General features: G+C 40.2%; 1 protein-coding gene across 2 annotated transcripts in view; it reads left to right on the top strand.

Moving 5' to 3' along the window:
• KIF26B (kinesin family member 26B) overlaps positions 1 to 24,610 on the top strand; it is a 408,717-nt gene that overhangs the window by 256,217 nt on the left and 127,890 nt on the right. For both annotated transcript variants that reach the window (XM_075597078.1, XM_075597079.1), the window contains one exon: positions 23,263 to 23,446. In XM_075597078.1, coding sequence (XP_075453193.1) covers positions 23,263 to 23,446 — 184 coding nt within the window. The remainder of the gene's footprint in view (positions 1 to 23,262; positions 23,447 to 24,610) is intronic.

The following is a 24,610-nucleotide window of genomic DNA, read 5'->3' as shown; positions in this document are numbered from 1 at the left end:
ATCCAAGGGAGAGGGTACCAGATGGTATATTGGGAGTCATGACCATGTTTTTTCACACATTCTCCATACTGTACAGTACATTCCAACCTGGTGTTGCTTAATTACAAAATGGTTACAATGAACTGTTGGAATATTCAGCGATGTCAAATTCTAGTTACCAAAATCAGTGAGAGTTAGGACTTCTGGACCAAAAAAAAGTGTTTGTTACTGATTGTAGCAGTGACGTATATGAGACAGCTGATGCTAAAAATTGGCGAGGCTGACTCCAATTTAGTGAGACTCAAACAAAGTGAGAGAGTTGCCGAGCCTGGTAGCTTAAAGACGAGTATGATTTTAAAGTGGGTGAATCCAAGTATTCGCTATACTTGTGAAATTTAGCAAGTCGCTTTATCTCCCTTTGCCTCAGGCGTGAGTGTGTGTGTGTTTTCTTTTTTAACAATCCGGCAATGGATTCTTCCAAATCCCTTGGGATTGTATACATTGAAGGAATGTTATCAACCATCCGGTGTTTTTTGTTGTTGTTTTTTTTAAACAAAATTTTTATTGAGTTTTCAAGCAGAAGTATATACATAGGGTATATGAAAAACCAGGACACTTCAAAAAATTATTTATAAAAAAATCCCGTCACGCCCTCCGTTGCCATGACAACGAAACACTCTAACGTCAGGGGGTGACATGTTGCCATGATCATGTGGCATCACGTGATGCCTCGTCACCATAATGCGTCCCGTTGTCATGTCAACTTGAAGCCGTGTGACGTCACGGAGCGTCTCGTTGTTATGGCAATGGGCATTACGTGACGTCGCACAGCCATATTGACAGAATTTGGAGGGGAAGATACAGCCAAAGGCAAGATAAATATATAATAAAAAGATCTAAAAAATGTTATCTCCGGGTTAGCCTTCAATAGAAGGTGGCAACCCTGGCTGCAGTGTGTGTTTCTGTATACAGAGGTGGGGGCAGCCGTGTGTGTTTGTGTGTATAGAGGTGGGGGCTGCAGTGTGTGTTTGTGTGTATAGAGATGGGCCCTGCAGTGTGTGTTTGTGTGTATAGAGGTGGTGGCTGCAGTGTGTTTGTGTGTGTATAGAGCAGCGGTGCGCAACTGGGGGCGCGAGACTGCCTGCGGGGGGGTGCGGGGTTTACAGAGGCCATGTGCGGGGTTGACGTCATGACGCCGGAGCCGACGCCGAGGTAAGTAGGGGTGAGGAGGGGGCGCGGCGGTGAGGGGACCGCCCGCAGGGGAGCGAAGGTAAATAAAGTTTGCACCCCCCGGTATAAGGGATAGTGAAATCCTCTATCAGAAATAAATAAAACAAACCACTTTGCAGCATGAAATGTACTTTCTAATCTCTACTGTACTTAATAAAAAATTAAGACATTAATTAAAATTACATAAATAACGAAGACATTAAAATTAAATGAAAAATGAAGGCATTAATTAAAATTAAGACAATTTAAAAATGTGACATTCCTCATTCCTGACCCTGTGGCTTGTGTATATAATATTACAATTTGCAAACTAAATAGGGGAAAAAGGGTTGTGTATTATACATATATGTTGCTACTTACAGTACTTATTAGCTCTGCTAGGAGGTGGATTAAGAAGATAGACTAGACCAGCGATTCCCAACCTTTTTTGTTTGGAGGAACCCTTGAAGTATTTAGAAAAATCTCGGGGAACCCCTATCTGGCTGACACATATTAGGCCGCGCTAATAGTGCTGGCGACGTCGCATCAAAACATGTATTGACACCGTCACGTGCGCTTCTAGTAGGAGCGACAGGACGGCGCAACGGCTTGGTCGCAATCGCTGGAAGTCACTTCAATTTGATTTTTCTAGCAAATGCAGCGTGACGTCAGCGTCGCCGGCACTATAAGCGCGGCCTTAGGTTAATTTCACACCTCACGAGCCTTCTATATTTCCCACCCTCTACCCATGAATTTCTCTCTCCCCTCTGTCTCACTCACTCTCCTCCCGCCTTGCATGTATTTATCTCCCCTGTGTCTTACTCCCTCTTTTCCTCACTCACTCTCCTCTCACTCGCCCCTACCTTCTGTCAATTGACCCACTCACTCAATCCCCCACAAAATACATACCAAAAAACCCCACCCCGCAATACATAATAAAAATACCCACCCCCACCAATACATATTAAAAAGAAGCCCGCCGTCCCAATTCATTTTTAAAAGACCCACCCCCATACATATTTTTAAAAATTGGGCAGCACAGGTAAAATCATCATCATCCTCATATACCCTCCCCCCTGCATCTCCCATCTTCCCCCCCCTGCATCTCCCATCTTCCCCCCCCCCCTGCATCTCCCAACTCTCCCCCCCTGCATCTCCCATCTTTCTCCCCCCATCTCCTATCTCTTTCCCCCCATTCTCCCATCTCCGCCTCTCTATACCCATATACCGTCTGTACTACTGGCCGGAACCCCTGGAAGCCGATGACATCACTTCCTGTGCAGTTGGAACGCAAACCAGTGACACGCACGCCACGGAGGGAGGGGAACCAGATACACCATCTATCCGGCTGCTGAGATCCACTGCGTGTGATCGAAATGCTTTTAAACTTGTGAAATCATGTGAGTGTAATACCTTTCACTTACCTTTTATAAATTCTTGGCATACAGTCTGCGCTATGTCCAGTCTTCTTTTCTAAGGTCTCTTGGATTCTATATGGGGCTGAGATTGATTTCCTGAATACAGTGTGACATCCATACTCTGGGAAAGATACCTTTACGTGCCTTTAACCTTCTCACACTTGTGAGTACATCTGCATTAGATCAGCCAATTTATTTAATTTGTCACAGCAATATTGCACTATCTATATACATTTTTGTTTTCACATATCCCTGCGCTTCCCGGAGATTCATCCCTACTTCTCTATACCCATATGCCTACCTCAGGCAGCTGCGGGTTCGGCGGAGGCAGCAGACTGGGGTACGCGCTCACAGGAAGTGGCCCGAGAAGCTGTGAGCGGGCTCTGGGGGGGAGGGAAAGCGAGCCAGGGGGCTGGGGGGAGAGCGAGCCGGGCACCAGAGGGAGAGAGAGAGAGCCGGGCACCGGAGGGAGGGAGGGAGAGCCGGGATGCCAGGGTGTCGGAGGGAGGGCCAGAGTGCCAGGGGAGGGAAAGCCCGGGAGAGCCAAAGCCCCGCGGCATTCTCCTACTTTCATCTAAAGCCCCACCCCCGGCATCCTCCACCAATCCCCTGCAGGCCCGGGATGTTCAGCCCTGGTATGCTGAAAATACTTACCGGCTTGGCTGCCACCTCCTCCTCCTCCTCGCCGACGCGCACCTCCGCCCCCACGCACCGCCGCAGAGTGCAGACATTTAAAAACCCGGGGCCAAGAGAAAATCCGGGACATTTCCGGGACGGACCGGCAACCGGGACAGGACCGAAAAAAACGGGACAGTCCCGGCAAAACCGGGACTGTCCCGGCAAAACCGGGACGACTGGTCACCCTAAGTATACAGAAAGTAAAACATTCAAGAGTGAATGATAGGGGAGCGGGGGAAGTGGGTGTCATAAAAAAAAGGGTGAATTAGGGAAGGGAGGGGGGAGAGGGGGTGGGACAGCATCATGGTGAGTCAACAATTCTTGGTACTTTAAACAGTTTTGCAGTGTGGTGGGAATGAATAACATGTGGGAGCTTATTTGCCACGGATAAAAAAGCTAGTCTGAGGGCCTTAAATGGATACTAATAGGACATAATAAGTATTCTGTGGATGGGCGCCGGGGGGAACATCTAAACTTTCTACGGTAGAGGAGTGGGGATAGATGATCTCGGGGGTTATAGGATCAGAGATTCCGGTTCTATATATAGACTACCTGCATGAGCTATCCAGGGGATCAGATTTTCTGGAAATTTTGGTATGTATCATTAAGGAAGCTTGTCAGCTTTTCCATAATACAAATAAACCACCGCTTGTTTCTAATACGTCCGGATTTTTTTAGTATCCAAGCCAGACGGATTTTAGTGGGCGGAATGGATTTTGCCAGTTCCGCCCACCCCTACTTACAGGGATGTACTGTATAATCTTTAACAAAGTGGATCCACACAAGCCACAAACCATTTACAGTAAGAGCTTTTCACTATTTTATGTCCTGTGCCTTTGAGGGCTTTAAAGCATTCCATAAACTGCACTGCATTTTGGCAGAGTGCACCCTAAAAAACGCCACACCTCTAGGCATGTGTATAAGTTGTATGGTTTAAAAAAAATATACGCTTTCACATCAAAGTAACATGAATAAGTAAGGAACTATTTTTACCATTTAAACACGGATTTAATAATCCCTGTGTCACATCACAACTCCTTTTAGTCAGTATGCTTCTTGGAGCTGGGACTTCATTACCTCTCATTTCACAATGTTTTCAGTTGTATCTATTTTATGTTGTGATCTTGTCCTTGCACCCATTTTGTACTGCGCTGCATAATATGTTGGCGCTATATAAATAAAAAATCATATAAATGTAATTGCGCAACGTATTATAAGTCAAAATTACCCTCCCTCACTTTTTCTCTGCGGATTTACAGTGCCTTTATATCCACCTCTGCCAGATTGCCTTGAGCTCTGTATTTCATGCTGTGCATGTAAAGCCTTACAGCTCAGTATGAAAACAAGGCTTTTTGGTCCAAAATTGGATTACTAGCAGCCCAATGCACAATACTGTAAATATTTGCTTCTGGACTAGAGCCTTAGAATTCAGCCACAACAACTCTATATCACTCAATTCAGTTTGCATGGTAGGTACATAGGTACTGCTCATAAGCGTTACCAGTGATAACTCGGAGTGTGGGAACATTCTAGCAAGGAAGTTGAATCTTCGCGATTGCAAAAATACAGAGAGAAGGTGAAGATGAAAAATAGATAAGATACTTCAACGTCTAATCTTTAGTTTATGTAGCGTGGCCTTTCAGACAGCACTGGTTGCACAGATTGTTCACAAGCACAGCAGGCAGCAGCGAGAGCGAGCTTGATCAATTTGACAAATTGCCACAACAGGCATGTCAATTATTAATAAACATGAAATGGGAAAGCAGACTCTGTAGACTGCACACATGTACTCTAAAGTATCCCCCTGTGACTAGGTTTGTTTGTTTTTTGGTGGGTGAATTATGCAATAATAAATAACATTGTTTGTTACTGGGAGGAATCAGAGTGTCTTGCGGAATGATTAGGTGTAATAGCTTTGAAATGCAAGGCAGCATATTAGATCAATTTGTCTTGTTCAGATATGTCCTGTATTACAGTCGAAGCAGCTATTTTTCTACATTGTTAGTAATCGTTTTCATTACATATTTGCTTATATGCCGTATTTTGAATATTTGCTGTCCTTTTAATATTTATAATATTAGGCACTGTTTTGATATAGAAAAAGAAATTGCACTGGTGAAAACACCTGGAATGCAAGATGGGTGCGCTAATAATACACAGACTACTTCAAACCGAAGATACCAGGGAGTGGGTGTAGCAAAGGAGGGATCCTGTTTTGATATAAGCCACTTAAAGCCGCATTACATTTGGAAAATAAAACCGGAACATTGACTCACTCATAAAACGCTTTGTATGCAAACGATTTAAAGAAAAAATGGCCACAGTACAACGTATAAAAATATTTTGGAAAGATTACTTGTATTATTAAAGGTTATTGGTATTGTTCAATAGGTGAGGATGGGAGGACTTCTGCTCCATTACAGTTCATGTTTCCAAAACATTGGACACTTAAAACAGTACTATCATGTACTGGTTAATTAGGAGATTACAGTGTCCAAAGCATTTGTTTATCATAGAAACACTGAAAGTACTACAAATACCTAAATATACTTATATATTCTGATTATTATTTTTTAGGTGCCATACACAAACATTTAACTTATTCAACGTGTCATTGTGCTTAATTCACTTTTAACCACAGTCCTTTTGACACCAGGACCTGCTAAATGTGCCCTCCCGGGAAGTCTCCTTATCTCTCCAAGCATCGCATACAAGATTGTGAGAGATGTGATGTTGCTACATTATCCTGTCTGCAGCACATTATAGGTTACTTGTCCTATATAAAAACAAATGACTAATACAATGTTAATAACTATTAATTTCCTATGCTTTTGGAACTCTGATTTAATGACAATAAATTTGCCCTTTTCAAATATTAGGTGAGTGAAAACCATCTGATCTTAAAACACATTTAATGATAAACGAACGTATGCTATTTCAATGTGTAGCCTACAGAGGAAATAAATATGGTGGATAATGTAAAACTATTGGTTACGGCATTTATACATCCACCCGCACATCCCAAACGTAATCTATTTACAATACGCTCATAACCTCTTCTCTGGCTGGCGGCGAGAAAAATCTCATTTACATTTACTGTTAGGCCGAGGCCATACTAGGAGTGTGGTGTCGTGCGCCCCTGCCCAGGGGCGATTTGTGACCTAGGGGGAGACGCGACGGTGAGGCGTAGCAGAGACATGGCCGTGATGTCACGGAGCTGGTTCGCCCTCATTGGCTGAGCCGTTTACGTGACCTGGTCGTCGCGCCACAAAATCAAATATTATGTCATGCGAAAAGTCGGCCGCGCCATCACTCTCGCACATGCACACTCTATGGCAGTCCTAATTGGGGTACGGCCTTGTGTTTGCGGCGCACGTACCGTCGCTCTCACCATGGCCGCGGCCTTACGTTTTACTCATTCCATGTAGCTACCAACTCATAAACATACAGACAAATCAACGTCCCAGACACTATCATCCTCAGGAAAGAAAGGAGAACACAAACATGAGTTCCACAAGAAACCAGTCCAGCTACCTGCAGATTTATAGCTCCCATAGTAGAAACACAAAGCTTTCTATCATTTGGAGCCAAGCCATATGATATCACCAAATATGTGCAGTCTTGGTTGGCAGAGACCACAAGATAAACATAACCTATATGGAATTCATGAATCCAGACGACTGAAAGTCAGATCCACAGAGCTACCAGGAATTATCTCTTGTAAAACATATTGGACACCTAACAAGCTCCTATTAAACCCCCAAAATACCCACAACATATATATAAGCATATGAGTGTCAGAGGAGTGCTACTGAGCATGGCAATATATATTTAAAACCAGAGATATAACATAAAACACAGACAAAGCTCAGTTTTAGCACATCTAGTGAGACTCATACATGGTACAGTGCCTAAATATATATGTATAAATATCTAATAAGTAAAGACTTAGAACTTTGCAACTAATATTGACAGATTTACTATAAATCATTCTTCCTGTTATTACACAGGTTATTAAGAATTTATATTAGCGTTAGGGACCCCTGATATGTTAGGGACCCCGTTGGCTCAGGGGCTTTCAACAATTTTGGCCAAAAATTTCAAACTAAAAGACCACTTATTAGATATTTATACATATATATTTAGGCACTGTACCGTGTATGAGTCTCACTAGATGTGCTAAAACTGAGCTTTGTCTGTGTTTTATGTTATGTCTCTGGTTTTAAATAGGAATTATCTCTTGACATACAGACATAAACAGACGAGCAACAAGGTCTGCTTTGTGGGGGGGGAGGGGGAGGGAGGAGAAGAGAGAGAGAGAGATCGCTGCACCCAAAAAATAAAGTATCCAAAATATTAGAAAACCATGAATATCAATCAAAATAAGTATCTATGAATATAGAAGATGAAATCACTAACAAAAATAAACCTGAACCAATGCTGTGGATGTGGTGAATGAAAATAGACACCACCAGATCCACAAAAAATGGCCAGGAAACAAACAATGAGACAAAAGACAAAATGAACAAACACACAAATGACAGTGATACAAAAAGAACGTAGGGAAGGAGGGGGGAAAGGAAACGAAGGGAAAAAAACAGTTACCAAAAGACAAAAAATAAATGAAAAAATCACCAAACAGAAAACGGACTGAAAAGGTAAAAAATTAAATACTGGAATCAAAGTAAAAAGCTAGGAACTCCAGACTGCTCCCCACACCGAATCCATCACACAATCTATTATATATTGTATCTGTTCTTGTATAGCGCTGCTAGTTTTATGTAGCGCTTTACAGAGACATTTTGCAGGCACAGGTCCCTGCCCCGTGGAGCTTACAATCTTATTTTGGGTGTCTGGGGAGATAAAGAGACTTGCCTAATGTCACAAGGAGCTGACACCGGGAATTGAACCAGGTTCCCCTGCTCCAAACTCAGTGCCAGTCAGTGTCTTTACTCACTGAGCCACTCCTATAAACAAATCCCAGCTATAAGTCTCCAGCAGTATTGATAAGCACTTTTTATGTTACTCTTCATAAAAGGGAGATTTTTAAAATACACCTTTTAAGAAAAACCTAATTTTCTCCTACAGGAAACCGAAAGTACATGCAATTTCATGGAATCCCAACTATATTAATTGTATCTGTAATAATGGTATTGCTTCAGTGAATAGTATTACTTTGTTATATGCTTAGGAAGCACTACAGTATAGTCTTATATGTGATGCAGTACAAAATATGTCACATCTATATGAATAATCGTACCGTCAAGCACCTACTTTGCACAATTTATTGCTAGAAATAGATCTGTACAGAAAAAAGGGCCCATCCCTGCCGAAGCTCTGTTTGAGTGAAACGCGTAGGGCGTCATGATGTCATAATATAATTTCAGTAAGTGAAGAGGGAAAGAGGATTGTAGTGCTGAGGGTTTGTTTTGTCGATTTTGGCCAGGGTGAGCTTAGTGTCTATCATCGAATAGCTCTGTTTAGCCTCTGTTTATATTTAGCAGGTGGTCCCTACTTTATTATATTTGTGACATCCTCTTAGTAATTAGTATTTAACCAACACCATTACCATAGGAGATCCTATTAGATGCAGGGAGAAAGCTACAGGGACATCTTGAGTGCACTGTTTCACTTTACCGCAGTGTTATAGTATGAAGTATTCTTTCATTACTATTAGTAATAGAAGCCCACCCCTGAGTGGTTTTCATTAGATGCAGTGCACTTTGTCTCTGCAATACCTTGGTGGATCGCTGCATTTTAGTTTATTCCTTAGACACGAGAAGTAGCAGCTCACCTCAAGATATATACTAAAACATTGGTACTGTATACCATTTGCTATCCTGCCCTAATATCCCCCACAGCACATATTGTTGAATAGCAAAATACTTATATATACAATCCATTACTCTAACATACTTTCCTTTGTTTTATTTATATCTTCTTCACTCTTTGTATTATACCACATCACTATGTTTTTGTAAGTTCCTGTTTTATTAACATTTGTTTATTAAAGGTTAAGTATTAATAGCCCTGGGTTGTGCACAATTAGTGTATTTCTTTCAAGGGATCCTGTGACCCTGGTCATTAGATTCCTTTGCAATTTACATAGATTAGACACACAACAATAAAACAAAATTGTGGGCAATTTTATGCGAAACAGGGCATTTTCATCCTGCATCTACAGTTGTGTGAAAAAGAAAGTACACCCTTTTTGAATTCTATGGTTTTACATATCAGGACATAATAACAATCTGTTTCTTAGCAGGTCTTAAAATTCGTTAAATATAACTTCTGATGAACAACAACACATGACATATTACACCGTGTCATGATTTATTTAGCAAAAATAAAGCCAAAATGGAGAAGCCATGTGTGAAAAACCAAAGCTCAAATCATTACCCCTCCACCACCGTGCTTGACAGTTGGTATGAGGTGTTTGTGCTGATATGCTGTATTTGGTTTTCGCCAAATGTGGCACTGTGCATTATGGCCAAACGTCTCCACTTTGGTCTCGCCTGTCCAAAGGACATTGTTCCAAAAGTCTTGTGACTTGTACAGATGCAACTTTGCAAACCTAAGCTGTGCTACCATGTTCTTTTAGAGAGAAGAGGCTTTCTCCTGGCAACCCATCCAAACCAACCATACTTGTTCAGTCTTTTTCTAATTGTACTGTCATAAACTTTAACATTTAACATGCTAACTGAGGCCTGCAGAGTCTGAGATGTAACTCTTGGTTATTTTGCAATTTCTCTGAGCATTGCACGGTCTGACCTTGGGGTGAATTTGCTGGGACGTCCACTCCTGGGAAGATTGGCAACGGTTTTGAATGTTTTCCACTTTTGAATAATCTTTCTCACTGTAGAATGATGGACTTTAAATTGTTTGGAAATGGCCTTATAACCCTTCCCAGATTGATGGGCAGCAACAATTGCGTCGCTAAGATCATTGCTGATGTCTTTCCTCCATGGCATTGTGTTAACACACACCTGAATGCTCCAGACCAGCAAAACTTCGGCTTTTATAGAGGTTGTCACACTTGCTGATGATCAATTAATCAAGGGCATTTGATTAGCATCACCTGTCTGCTACTTAGCATCTTAATTCCTATGGAAGCAGTAAGGGTGTACTTAGTTTTTCACACATAGCTTCTCCATTTTGACTTTATTTTGTTTAATCATGACACGTGTAATATGTCATGTGTTGTTGTTCATCTGAGGTTGTATTTACCTAATTTTTAGACCAGCTAAGGAACAGATGATTGTTAATATGTCCTGATATGTAAAACCATGGAATTCAAAGAGGGTGTACTTTCTTTTTCACATGACTGTATATCAATAGAGGGAATCCTAATAATGTAAAGTAAGATCACATAATCTCAATATGAAGAGAACTAGAAACAGTTCAATAATGCCAACATCATGGTTCAGGTGTGGAAGTCAGGGATATACTAAGGACCTAAATGGAACATAATAGAAAGAGGGTCCAAAGATCAAAAGCTGAGCTCTATACCCCATAGTCACTCGCAAAAGACCACAGAACCTACCTCACTGCAGAGCCAACAAAGGGGAAAAAAAGGGGGGGGTTACAAAAGAGTACTGGTATCTACACATTCATAGAGCCCCATAGGGAACAGGGTGCCTAATGTATAGATCCAGAACGTCTCTCTTAAACATAGGCATTTGAACTTGCCCACCCAAAACAGAGGGTGGGACATTCTCAAGGCCCATGATGGTCAGGGAACAAGGGTCCTTATTATGTTTCTGCGTGAAGTGCCTAGACAGACTATGTAAACTATAGCCATAGATAACTTTGCGTTGATGTTCTAAAGAATGTGAACTTAATGTACGAGCCGTCCTACCTATATACTGGAGACCACACACACGAGACCATATATACTATTTATGTAGATAGACAGTTCACAATGCCCTTACCCTTATGTGTGGACTGATTGTTGAAAGAACAAATATTATCTGTAATTTTTAAATGTTTACAAGTAATGCAATGGCCTCTACCACAGGCAATATTATCACAAGGCATGGGCCGTGAAAGTGCTGGACTAAAAGTCGTTTATTTTTATATATATATATATATATATATATATATATATATTTCTATATCCGTGGCATAGTAAAAAACATATATATATAGCCATTCAACAAAATCAATACAATAAAAATACAATAAAGTGTGGACAACGATATGGACATATATATATATATATATAATATATATTATATATATATATATATATATATATATATATATATATATATACTCTCAATGTTTATAATGAAGTTGTAATTGTTTGTAGTGGATCTCTGCTTCATGATGACAGAAATGGGCAATCAGCTTTTCAATTAAAGATATTAACGAAAGCCAGATGCCCCAAGGGTGTGCAATCAGCCCAAGTATTCCTAATATTATATCCAGGTGCATGGGCTTTTGCAGTTTCCAGATGGGACTGGAACCCAACTTCCCTTTGACTTAAAGACATTTTCTGTAATGTGCAGTGAGTTCCCAAAAGGAGTAGGAGATACGTTTTCTGAAGTGCTGTTCTTTTCATCTTACCGCTGATTTTCATTAAATATTTCCAATTCTTCATCATTGTGTCATCATGAAGTAAATACTTGCAGCAGAGCTTCTAAGCGCCGAGTGATTATATTCCACAATCAATTGCCATATTTCTGATTGCGTGACCTCTACAATCATGAGATGAGTAACCTTGTGGTCTGCCTTTTGATGATCCCTGGCCAAAGTAGTATTTGATGCTGTGCTTTTGCATGCTAGCCTGCCTTGTTGTAGCACGTCTAGATGTTGGAAAACTGATAACATTATAAACATTGAACTGAAATTACGGTTACTTTGGTCTTACCTACTCAGCATAGACACTGAGCTGCCAGTGATATCAGTTATAGAGACAGATCCAATGTACCAAATTATACTTAATTTGGGGGTTCACGTTGTGTACAACCATAAAAATGCTAAATTCAGATATTATTTTTTTTTAAATGTTGTTTCCAAAAGTCCAAACGGGGACAGTTCAACACATTTAATATCCATGAAAGAAATTGCATGGAGAAACCAATTACTTATACAAAACGTATATAAAGATGTAGACAACCTTGGAAGTTACATGTTGCTTTACTCCACAGTCCTTAAATAAGAATGGGTTGTGCCTAAAACATATGATAATTTGATATGGAGCAATGTACAATTTATACTATCACCAGGAACAGTATGAATGTCCAAATGTTTGTTTAAATAGCCATGACATCAGTATTGTAAGGTTTTATTTTAATTTCCATGCTTATAGAAGCAATCCATGCAATAACCTATATGCTTTTTATTTTAATAAATCCGTTCTGTTATATTAGATAATACTTACTACTTAATGCGTTTTAATATACTGAGCATCCTATGATTTCTATAGCAGGCTTCAGCCCACTTCCCCCGCAGTGCAAGATCTCTGTAACACTTTCCTATTTGTGATCATTTGTTGCCAATGCACCCAGCAGTTTGAGCTGCAAACTGTAACAATAGATAATGTTACCTTAGTAATGTAAGAATACATTGTAGCTGCTGAGTTACACTGACTGAAGGATTGATTGAAACTGAAAGGCAGACATTTAGTGAACCCTGGGAAACAGGATTTTCTGATCGATCACGGGAGAACTAATCAATCGGCAGCTTGGGTATTGTAATTAGTTTTCAATAAAGGTGATGAAAGGCTGCATATATTAAAACAAAAATAAATATATATATATTTTTTTTTTAACTGCCGCTCCAGGATCAGTGTTTACATTTAAAATGTAAAGTACTGTATAATGTGTATAAAACTTTATTTCAAAGCTCATTTAAATATCGATCAGTTCTCATAAGGACTTTTTGTAACTGGTGATAAATAAATAAGTATACGAAGTACACAAAGCGGTTTATTTATTCATTTTCCATTTTTTAACAGATTTTCAAAACACTAAAATATAATGTACAATATTTCCAATGTCAATGTTTCCATATCAATCTTAAGTGCAAATCTTCATGAGCAATTATTGCATATATTTATAAAATGGTGAAATTTGCGGTGACAACGGGGTTTATTAATAAACTTGAGTAGTGCCCATCGGGCCACCATCGCACGCAAACACCCATTGGAGTATTTATATTAAGAATTATTATATTGGTTGTAAATGTAATATATAAACGCCATCATATATAGGTATATATTAATTTATAATGATATGAGGTTTTAAATACATCCTACCTAAATACTAACAGGGTTTGTAATAATAAAGAGTAGCTAATAGGGAAATGGTAAAAGGAGGAAGGGAACATGGGTAGTGCAGGAATAAGAGTTTGAGCAATTGTTCCTGCCTGTGCTTTTTTCTCAGACTCTATCTCGTGTTCTGTTCTCCTAACATCAGACAGAGAAGAGAGAAAGAGAGAGACCAGTGTCACTGCCTCCTCTCCATCAGCACATCAGCACAGGCTACTCACTTTAATTCAGTGCTACAGCACAAGCTTTGTGTTCACTTCTGTGCCCCTCCCTGATGGAAAATGCTTTAAAAGGATACTTCATGTGCATAGACCCATCATGATCCAAATGTGGAATCCTAAAAACTGCAAATGCCTTCGATCTCTTTGGGAATGTACAGCTTTCTTTGGATTTTTGCCTTTTCACTTCTTGCACCACGGCCCTAGGATCTCTCTTCAAAATAACCCCTCGTCTTCAAGGAACGTGTGTAGTAAATATTTTGTCCAGCAACATGAAGGAAAAGAACGCAGAGTCTGGTCATTCCAGGAGCATCAGTAACGATGGATTGCTCATCACTGTAAGTTATGCAGTTATGGTCTTCCCAAGATAAGCCCTGCCATTGTCTTATTGTTTCTGCATATGCCTCAGGTACAGTAAGTGGCGTAAATCATCAGTTATTCATTAAACTGTGATAGTGGTGATCAGGGACTATTGCATGGAAACTCCCATTGAAGTCGATGGATTTCCTGTGCTATAATGCCCTGCTCGGCACTATCACAGTTTAATAAATAACCCTCGTTCTATCACAGTCTCACTACTGGACCACTGCAGCAAACTAAGGCAAGAAAACAGCACACGATTTAGCTGAGAAAAATCCTATCACTTTCAATGGGATTTTTTTCATCAGGTATGTTTTTTACATCTTTATTAGTATGCAAGATAGCCCTATCTAGGGTGCAAGCAACACATAATCTACTTCAAGAAGCCATATATCACAGCAGTGCAGAAGATGTTGGTCATTCTAATTGAGAGCAACAGCTTGTAACCACACTTTCTCTAAGTCTTCCTCTCTTACTGTATGTTCCACAAAGAACTTGGTTCCCATGTGTATCTTGGTGAACTTGCGTGAATTCCTTTCTGAGTGTGATATGGTAAGATCTTCCCTCTTCTGCACAGTTCACTTGTTGTCAAACCACATATTGTAAGCAGCTGTATTCAATGCATTAGTTCAGTGCTCGATTCAACACTGCCGATCGTAAAAACCTCATCACCAATGAAAATATTTCTATGATACAAATATTTTCAGGACACACGCCCTTCTTGTTGTGTACTGTAGCATTTGGCCACAGTCAATCAAAGTATTTATTAGAAGTACTTTGTTTGCTTTAAGAAGCCAACCTGTTCCACACACAGTACAGTTGGTAATAAAACCTGCAAAGATAAATATATAACTAACTGTGGGAGAGAGGAAAGAATATTGCTGTTAATGATGTTTATAACGTCATGTAAACAAAAACAAAAAAACTGCACCGACTTTACATAAGCATTTCACCGATGCACGGATGACCCATTTTGGAGGTGAATGTGTCCACATAAAAAGATTACTTTTGAAGGTATTTAATTTTAAGGAATCCCGGATTGTATTAAATAAAACAACACAGTGGCCAGACCACTTCTGCTGTTGGAATGTACCTGTCACTAGAGAGTACACCAAGGTGTTCCACACGGTGACCTAGAATTAGTAAAGTCGCTAGCAGCCAGATTGTTCTATCCATGGGTGGCGTAAAGTTAGCAAGCCTGTAGAGCGCAAGATAAGCTAAAGTTTTGGTTACGTCTGCAGAGAAATAAATAAATCATTGGGTAGGGGTGATTCAAAGTAAAATTACTGTAGCTGAAGGGTAGCGCTGCTTCAAAAGAATGGAAAGAAAACATGTTAAGGGATATCAAGGAGGAATCCTTGATGTATTGATAATAGCAATCTTGTACTTAGAAACGAGTTGATTGGAATCAGTAATAAAGCTGAACAACACGAGTCAAGGTGAAGAGGCTGATAGAAAGGACACATATACACTGACTCGGGCCTTCCCACAGAAACTGCTGGAAGATTCCTGTTTGAGACTGATAACACCAGCCAGCCAAGATAAAGCTTAAACTGATCAATACTTTAAAAAGGAATGAAGCTTTTATTTAATTTGCTGTTCAACAGGAGACATGCTTAAGATCAGTTGGTCCTTCCCTCTGTACCTACCCGTACATTCATTTTATTGTTCCATAATTCGTCTCATAAACATATTCCACAAATTACTTTTTATGAGTTTCTTTCACCTATAAATCGAACCCCATCTGGCAACAAAGTCATGGGCACTTGCTCGGGTTTTGGGAGGTGATCCGGCTAACCAGGTAATCTGATTAAAGAGCTCCGTCCTCTTCCGTTTTCGACTTCCGGGGCCTAATCTCATAGTGTGGAGTTGTCACCGGACACCCGGCACTGTAAAGGTTAAGTCGTTCGTTTTTTAAATTCACTTTTGACATTTTTTTAGCATAAGCCAAGCTGGCTACTCTGGCAACGACGGGCTTAAAGCCAACCCCGAACTATTTGCAGCTCCCGGTTTCCCAAGATATTTTGAGTTGCGTCTCCAAGAATATTTGTCTGTGAGAGCAATGGGGCTCAGCCTCACTACGGTGACCAAAATCAAAGCAGCAAGACCATCTAGTGAGTGACCCCCAGCGGTTATCTTGTCTTGTTTTAATAAAATGGTTAAAGGAGCAAATGTTCTTCCCACAAAAAAAATGTCCCCCCTCCCTAGGTGGGAAGCAGGGGGTCTCCGGAACCAAACTGCATTCATTTCCACTCCGGGAACCCCCTGTTAACCTAGATACTTACCTCTGTAGCGGTGCCAGTAGCAGCTCTGCAGGTTTAAATGTCCTGATCACTTGGGCCAATAGGAAGGCATGACATCATGGTCTCCTATTGGCCCACGTTGCGTGGGTGCTTTAAATCCACCATTTTAATAGCCCCGCATAGTCAATATGGAGCAGCTACCGGCATCCCCTACGAAGGTAAATATCTCGGGAAACATGGGGGTTCCCGGAGCTAAAATGACCGCAGTTCAGCTCTGCAGGCGGCCTGCTTCAAACCTACTGTATAATTCCAAAATAAAAAATAAAAAAAGGAAAGCAGGATTGCTGCTTTACTTAGTAAATTACGAACAAATACAAAATAACAAATACTAGATAACCATAAATACAAATGTAGGGTAATAGGAACTAATAGAAAATCTGAATTATCTTCAGCTAAAGGTCAGCAGTAGCATGGTAAAAAAAAAAACTTTTGAAAAAAATCAGTGTGACTTTTATAGTAACCTTATCAAAATACCATACTCATACCATCACATGCATGATGCTGGCATTGTCAAGACATTGTAAATACCTTTCTTTCTTTAGTTTGCTCAAAGGTAAGATGGATGTCTCCTTCTCAGTTCTTGAATAGGTCAAACAGACCAACGCTTCAGACATTTTAGATGTGTAAAACATAATAAATGCATGTTTAAATATATTTGTCTTCTCTGTATGGGCTGGCAAGTTCGCCTTTTCTAATAGTTAATGAATTTGCTGAAAACGTTGGCACAATATTTACCCATCTCTACCCGCTTGCGCGCGGCATCAGGACATACACAACGCACCAGAGAGAGAAGCAGTTCTTTTATTTGCAAAGTAAATCATTAGTCAAGCAGCTAAACATAAGTGATGTTTGAGACCTGTGCTCCTGGAAAAATATAAAGCAGAGTACAGTACATTTTTAGAAAATACTGATAAATAAAACAGTAACTTTAAGGGTGATTTGAATCTTTCGAAGAAAGCCAGTTACACTGATAAGTTGTTTCATTATTTTTTCTTAACCGGCTACATTGGTCCGCCGTTCTAAGTGATAATACTATTATTATATGTAACGCTCACCCCACCCTAAGGGAGATTCACTGCTGTTACCTGGTGTTGCGCTACCTGTTAGGCCGCGCTTACAGTGCCGGCGATGGCGACGCTGGCGTCACGTTACGGTCGCTGGAAAATTAAATTGAGTAACTTTCAGCGATCGCAACCAAGCCGTTGCGCCGTCACATCGCTCCTTCTATCAGCGCATGCAACGGCGTCAATACATTTGTTTTCACGCTACGTCGCTGTCGCCGTCAACATAAGCGCGGCCTTAAATTCATAGAAGGCCCTGCGTATCTGCCGATGTTGTTGGGAATAGACAGGACCGGCTTTTGGTGCTTAGATAGTTCTTCTCTCGGTGTTACAGTGCCTATCGCAGATAGATGCAGTCCCCTGTGGAAAACACTCTCACCGAATATCTGCAGCCTCAGGCAGGAGTATAAAACAGTAACTGGATTCTTTATTCTTTACAGTACAGCAACAACATACTGACATTGTATAGCATATATCCGTACACTCTCTTCTCTTGGTCCCTGGACTCAACCCCCAGGACTTGAGTCCCCAAAGGTCTATCCCTGTCTCCCACACTCCCTGATTGAGTCTGGGGTAGATGATCCCACTCCCCAGAGGGAGGGGATGGAAGGTGAACCAGAGCCCTGGCTCCACACTTCCACACGCAGAACAGACTCAATTTGGAACTGCAGCTCCTTTTTGTTACCAGGGGAGGAGCTCCAGGTCTCAGCCCCGTATGGGCAGTACCCAGCCCCTAAGCCACCCCCCTGTCACTTAAGGGAGCTACTTACTACAGCAAGGGCAGATTTAACCCTAACACTGCCTGCGCTGATACCAGGACTTGCGTGTTAGGCAGAGAAACTAGTAGCCACGGGCTGCATGACTACATATATATAGCTTTGTAGGTGATAAATAGTGACTTGAAGGAAATAATTACCACTTATTTCCACATGCCATATTGTCAGTGCTTTTTTATTATTCTCAGTGTGGTACGTGGAACTAGATCATAGAAAAAATCTTGAAGTGATTTATACTTCCGTCGTGACAAATTATTTTTCCACCTGCTGTTACATTGGACTTGCTGTATTCTGCATTACAGAATTTGGTTCTCTGAACTCTACCTTTTGTTCCACATTAGCGGTTTTCTCCTATGACTAATTAATACAAAAAAGTCAACATACACTTTTCGTTTTCAAACTCTTCCTGTAAATCAAAGCTACATTGTTTGTACCACAACCTGGATGTGTGGAAGACTGTTTCCACACACCCAATTGTACCTATATAGCAGGTATGATACGGCCATTGACTTGAATGGCAGCTTAATGAATAAGGCTTATATAATGTTACGGTTTATCACAACACTAGGGCCAACACTGCAGAGCGGAAGAGTTACACAGAGTGATCCCAACAAATACCATTTACTTTAACACTTTTGGGTAGAATTCTGTGCATGTATTGTTTTAACTTAACTAAGCTTTTGGGACTACATTATATGAATATAATTTAAAAAAATGCATATCAGTGTTATAGAAAAATCCTTTCACATTAACATAAACGAGGACTTACTGTATGTGGGCTCTTAGATACATAACGGTGAGTAGGGAGTTGAAAAAAACTATAATAAAAGTGAAAGAGAATAGCCCTCTAATTCTCATTTTACTACTATATATTCTGTACTAAATGTGATGGTAAATAAAATAGTATATCATTATATTAGGAGCCTTTGACGTCCATTTATATACAGTACAGTCTCTGAGACACAGAATGGTGAATATGGTGTTGAGAAATCCTGTGAGAGGCAAGAGAGATTAGCCACCAGTTTCCATTGTGCCACCCAGCTGGAATAAAATAGTGATGGAGCACTTTTAATTATTTTAGTTTGATTCAAGTCTGTTTAAAACTCCCAGACCTAATCATGTTTGTATTTGTAGTCCTGATTTATGTATTTAGAAAGGTGGCTATAAATCCAAGTATAGGGGTAATAAAACGTTGTACCAAAAAAAACGAGTTTAGCTCTATATTGAGCCTAAATGCACCAAGATGTGATGTGTTCTATATTGGTTTAAGTGAAGACCCAAACATAAACACAAAAATGCATTACTCAAGGCTTGGAGGGAATGGAAGGAAAGGTTAACCGTCTCTCACATAGCATATGTTGTAGAAGTGATTATCCAATCCACAGTTTAGCAAGCACACAAAATGCATAGCAGTGTCAAACCTCATAGCTTCTATGGGTGCAACCTTGTCTATAAGAGAAATAGTAACACACCCCTCCAGATCACCCAACACTTGATACTTAAAAGTCTGCAGTACAAATATAATTAGCCATTGCTTCTGTTTTCAATCCATTTAAAATGCATTAAAAAAGTTGGTATTTTTTATCTTTGCTCTTGCGGAATTTATTATAACAATCATGAACAAGTACAGTACTTTCTGAATATTGGAAGTGAAGTGTTTTGGAAAAAAACAGGACGTTCTGCCACGCCAGTCAGCGTTTTTAATGTCTCATTGTGCTTCCAGCACGTTTAATTAGATGGTCTCATCACTGCAGAAGTACTGTACAAATTGAAATGCATAACTTCATCAAATATGCATAGCTGCACTTTATCTTGGGACGCTTCACTAGAATAGCACTGCCATCTACAGTGAGTAGATGTTTCAGAAGTGACCAGAGATTTTGCAGTGTTCCAGTGCCTTCTGGGAAATTACTTTTGCGGGTTACTGTATTTTTCAGGTAGCAGCTGATAGGCCTTTTTTTCTTTTGTCTCTTGACACACTGTATTTGGCCTGTACTAATGACACAAAGCTGGTTTGCTCGCTGTTGCCAAGTTTGTAACTAAGCAACCTGATCAGTAATTGACTCAGATTTGATTAAACTTACTTACAAACATATGTAGCCTTTTCACTCATATATTACACTAATGATAACAGTCTGACTTCATTTCACCAGAGGGCTCTAAGTAGATTTGTTCAGTAAGGCACTGTATGTCATGTTTGTTTCCAGGAACTGGAGACAGAAGAAAGAACTTCGAGAGTATCGAGACACATTTGTTCTGGGCTCTTCTCAATTAGTGGGTGCTAACATATGCTCATTATGCCAGTATAAAATTGCAATCCAGTGTAGGCCAAAATTGATAACATTGATCAAAATATCAAAACTTGGTGATTGATGCCTTCAAAAATCAAACTAGCTAGAAGTATTTTTAAATCCTTTTGGAAAGTTTCACTTGTCAGTGTTTGAAAACGTTGTAACCAATAGTTTCGGGTGGGTTTTACTGCCTTTGTCTGGATTCACTAAGTTAAGACAAGTGCTGAGGGGCTTATAGTTTTTCTCCCTGTGCCTATTGTAGCTGAAGCATCTACTCGATCAATTAAGGCTGTCAGGGATATATTAAAAATCAATATATACTAGGCAGAACCGATGAAAACGTTATGGCAAAGTAACCGCAGTGGTCATAAAGGGTAGCAAGGATAACCAAGAGAATCAATGACAACTTTTTTTTTTTTACAGTGCAATTCTATGCAATTGTTATTTTATATGTGATTGTGTTTTACTTTGTTAGAATGAAATTTTTAAAAAAATAACGGAACGGTCCGATTATTTATAAATAACATACCTCCCCACCGACCTTTCTCGAGCACATTGCATCTTTCACCATTGTGTCCAGTATTTTTGGAGAAGCCACCTGGCAAACCTATACATAACACAGAACTAAACGAAGTACAGTAGGAAAGACATTGCCATGAATGGCAAATGTTGAACCAGAGGTACTGTTTCATGCTTGAATGCCATCCCAAAGGTTAATGCTGTCTAAAAATGACAAAACGCTTACAAATGAAGACTTCCTCAGTTTCAAAACTGGGGAAGAAAATGTCAAATGTGAAAGTTGAAGATCAAGAAGCATGCTGCACAAACCTGGTTACCTGCTTGAAATGTATCTGAGGAATAGGTTGTGAGACCTCTCTACCAGAAATTCGTACGTCATTCGAATATTCTCTCGGAGAGTTTAGCTTATATTTGAACACAGGATAATTTAGCAACAGTGACACAAACCCAGAAATCAAGATACAAATTGTTCTGCAAATGATAGTTTAAGACCATGCTATTTTGAAATATGTACTTTTTAATTGTCCAAACATATTTGTAGGACAGTTGGAAGGCTATATAGGCCCATATTTACTAAGCAATGCTATTCCATTAGACATCCCATTGACTTGAATTGACTGTAAAGTGTATTGGAATAACACCACTTTGTATATACTGTATGAGCATAGCCTTTTATTTGTTGCCTGTGGATTAGCAATTCCAGTTCTGGCTCTCACTTCGCCTTGCAGCAGTACATGGATTAATCACAACTCATCCCTTCCTTTAGATATCAAAGCACTGCCCAGCCTCCGTTGCTGACTATGCAAATCTGAATCAACGATCCACCCTTCTTGCTTGTACTATTCTTTAGTTTGGGCCTTCATATACTCTGCTCTCTACAAATACTACTATACTGCAGTTAGGAAAAGCCAAAGTTTGCAACTAAGTAAACTGCTACCAAAATCTTAATTTCTCACCCACATACACTTGGGATAAATGTGTGCTGTGTAAGGTGAAATACTTTTTTTCTCTTAGATTTCTTGGAAATCTATCACAACTTTGGTTTAAAATGCTTTCTGTATAAATAGTAATTGTAATCCCCATCTGCTGCATACATTACATGTAATGACAAACAATTTAAGCAGAAATGCATGGTTGCTGTTTTCTAGCTTGTATATCACTCTACACATGAGTAGCTGGACATAAAATGAATACAGAAGAAAACAGGGACACCTGCTGATTCCTAAATTAAGAGGGCTATTCATTTGCCTGCAAAAGCACCAGTCGGGCACGACTGCACTGTAAGTGTCCGTGTCATAGTGCCCAATCAGCACTATCACCCATTTATTCATTGCAACTTCAGGATGCTCAGTGACACTGCATCTATACAGGGCCCCAGTTCCAATGAACAGCTGGGCAAGTAAAGTTCCACTAATCCTCTGGCAACAGTAAATGCTTGAATGCAGAACAAATGCTCAGTTAAGAGGCTAATATATTCTGGGAGGAGGACACTATGAGGATGTTCTGTAATTTTACTAGTATCTTCACACACATTCCCAGGCTTTGCACTAACATTGTAATAAGACACACTCTAACCAGGGCACTCAAATGTACTCCTATTGTTTCTGTTGATCTCCCCACATGCTCATTAGTTTGTACGGGCCAAATACTGTACAGTACTCCTTTCTCCCATTCTTACATTTATGTTTTGATGTACTTATCCCATGTGTATACTTATATTGCCGGTGTTGTAACTGTATTGTAAAGTTGTTTGTTTAAATTCTAAAACGCTGCGTACGTGGTTAGCGCCCAAAATACTGATGTTTAATTATGTCACCTGTATTTTATTATGCAGAGGTTTTTTTTCTCATAATATCTTAAAATGGTGTAAAAGAAAGATCTAAACAAATTTGACTCTTACACTTATTCTAGTGGCCCCCATCAGTGGTTGCGTGGTTGCAGTGGTTTTCATAGCACTGCCACAGAAAGGGTAAATATTTATTCAGTATGCTATCTGACAAAGAGAAGACGGCTTCAAAGCGTATTGAATAGGTGCCTCAGAGCTAAAATAATTAATGGTGTGCTCATGAGCTCTCCACCCCTGTAGCTAGTTTCCATTGAGTTAGACATGGTGTGGCATATTTGCCTTGTGCTGTCCAGCCGGTTCACTTTTTAACTTTGTTCATTTGTTTGTACAGGGCTGCTCAGAAATTAAACCTCTCCTCCAAAAAGAAGAAGCAGAGAACGACACCTTCATTAGTGTCCGAGACACCACTCTTCTCCACCAGCTTCTGCGGCATTCTTCAAACATGCCCACCCCCTGCACCACCATGCCTGCTGAGGGCAGTCAACAAAGTGAAAGACACTCCGGGACTAGGGAAGGTAAGGGAATGCTCCTTAGGCTTGTGGACAGCACTGAGTCCGAGGATCTTACATTTTTCCCTATTGCTGACTACTTGAAGGTTAACAATCATGTGGAGGATCATCATACTTACAGTACTTAGCTCTGATCATCTGATCAAAATACTGAAATTACAAATATAAGTAATTGTCGTCTAAATTTTGCATAGGTTGAACGTGACCTCATCTGCTATGTAACGATGTAATATATCTAACTATGTTGGGCTCTATGTATCACAGGGCATATTCCGTAGCAAAGTTGTAATTGTGTCACAACTCGCGCTGAAATATACTTGCACCAGGCAGCACCTATGAATTAATCTTTGTTGAACCATTTACGGGTACGTATGTGTCTGCCTGCGATGGGACGAGGGATTTATGAAGTTACGGCACAGTTACATTTGCATATTGGCACAGGTCAATACATTTAAAAATTACGTTTTTCTTCGTTGGTTTTCTCCATCACCTCAAGGGTGCCGTACGTCTTTTTTAGCGTAAAACTGCAGCGCAGCAGGTGCCAAATTCTGAAACCGTAAAAAGAAGGGATATAGCGTTGCGAAGTGCGTTACGGTGTGTGGATCTAATAAGTGCTAGCACCTTGCTCTACCACATTAAATTCAGAGCTTCTATGCAGTTGAAAAGTGAGTCTGTTTCAATTTATATGAGTGCTGGTTCCAAACCCGTTTGTGTTGCATATCCTTCTGGATAACTGAGAGGGAATATCCAGGAACTACAGCACTCTGAAGTATCATAAACGAGCGCAGAATAGCAATTTTCCTATTACCGTCTATCTCAGGTATCTCACTCAGGTGTGCTTCTTTTCTCTCTCTCTGATCATCACTCTATCCCTCCCTCCCCATATTTCAGGGTCTGGAGGGAGCCAACGCCACCCTTAGGTAAGACAGGCGTAAGCTAATGCCAGGCAGTGCTAACTTAAAGAGGCGATCCAAGTCTTTTTTATTTTCATTTTTTTATACATGATTGAAGCAGGGGGTCTCGGGAGCTGAACCTCATTAATTTCAGCTTCGGGGACCCCTTGCTTCCAGCGATACAGACCTCCGTTGTGGGTGCCGGTAACCATTCCAGTATCCATTCCAGGGTTCACATTATGGCTGCCTTTCAAAGCTCCTGCGCCCTGCAGGCCAA

This window comes from Ascaphus truei, chromosome 4 (genome assembly GCF_040206685.1).
Source record: "Ascaphus truei isolate aAscTru1 chromosome 4, aAscTru1.hap1, whole genome shotgun sequence".
Taxonomy (NCBI): domain Eukaryota; kingdom Metazoa; phylum Chordata; class Amphibia; order Anura; family Ascaphidae; genus Ascaphus; species Ascaphus truei.
The sequence above is the reverse complement of the archived record's forward strand: the minus strand, read 5'-3'. Positions and strand labels throughout refer to the sequence as shown.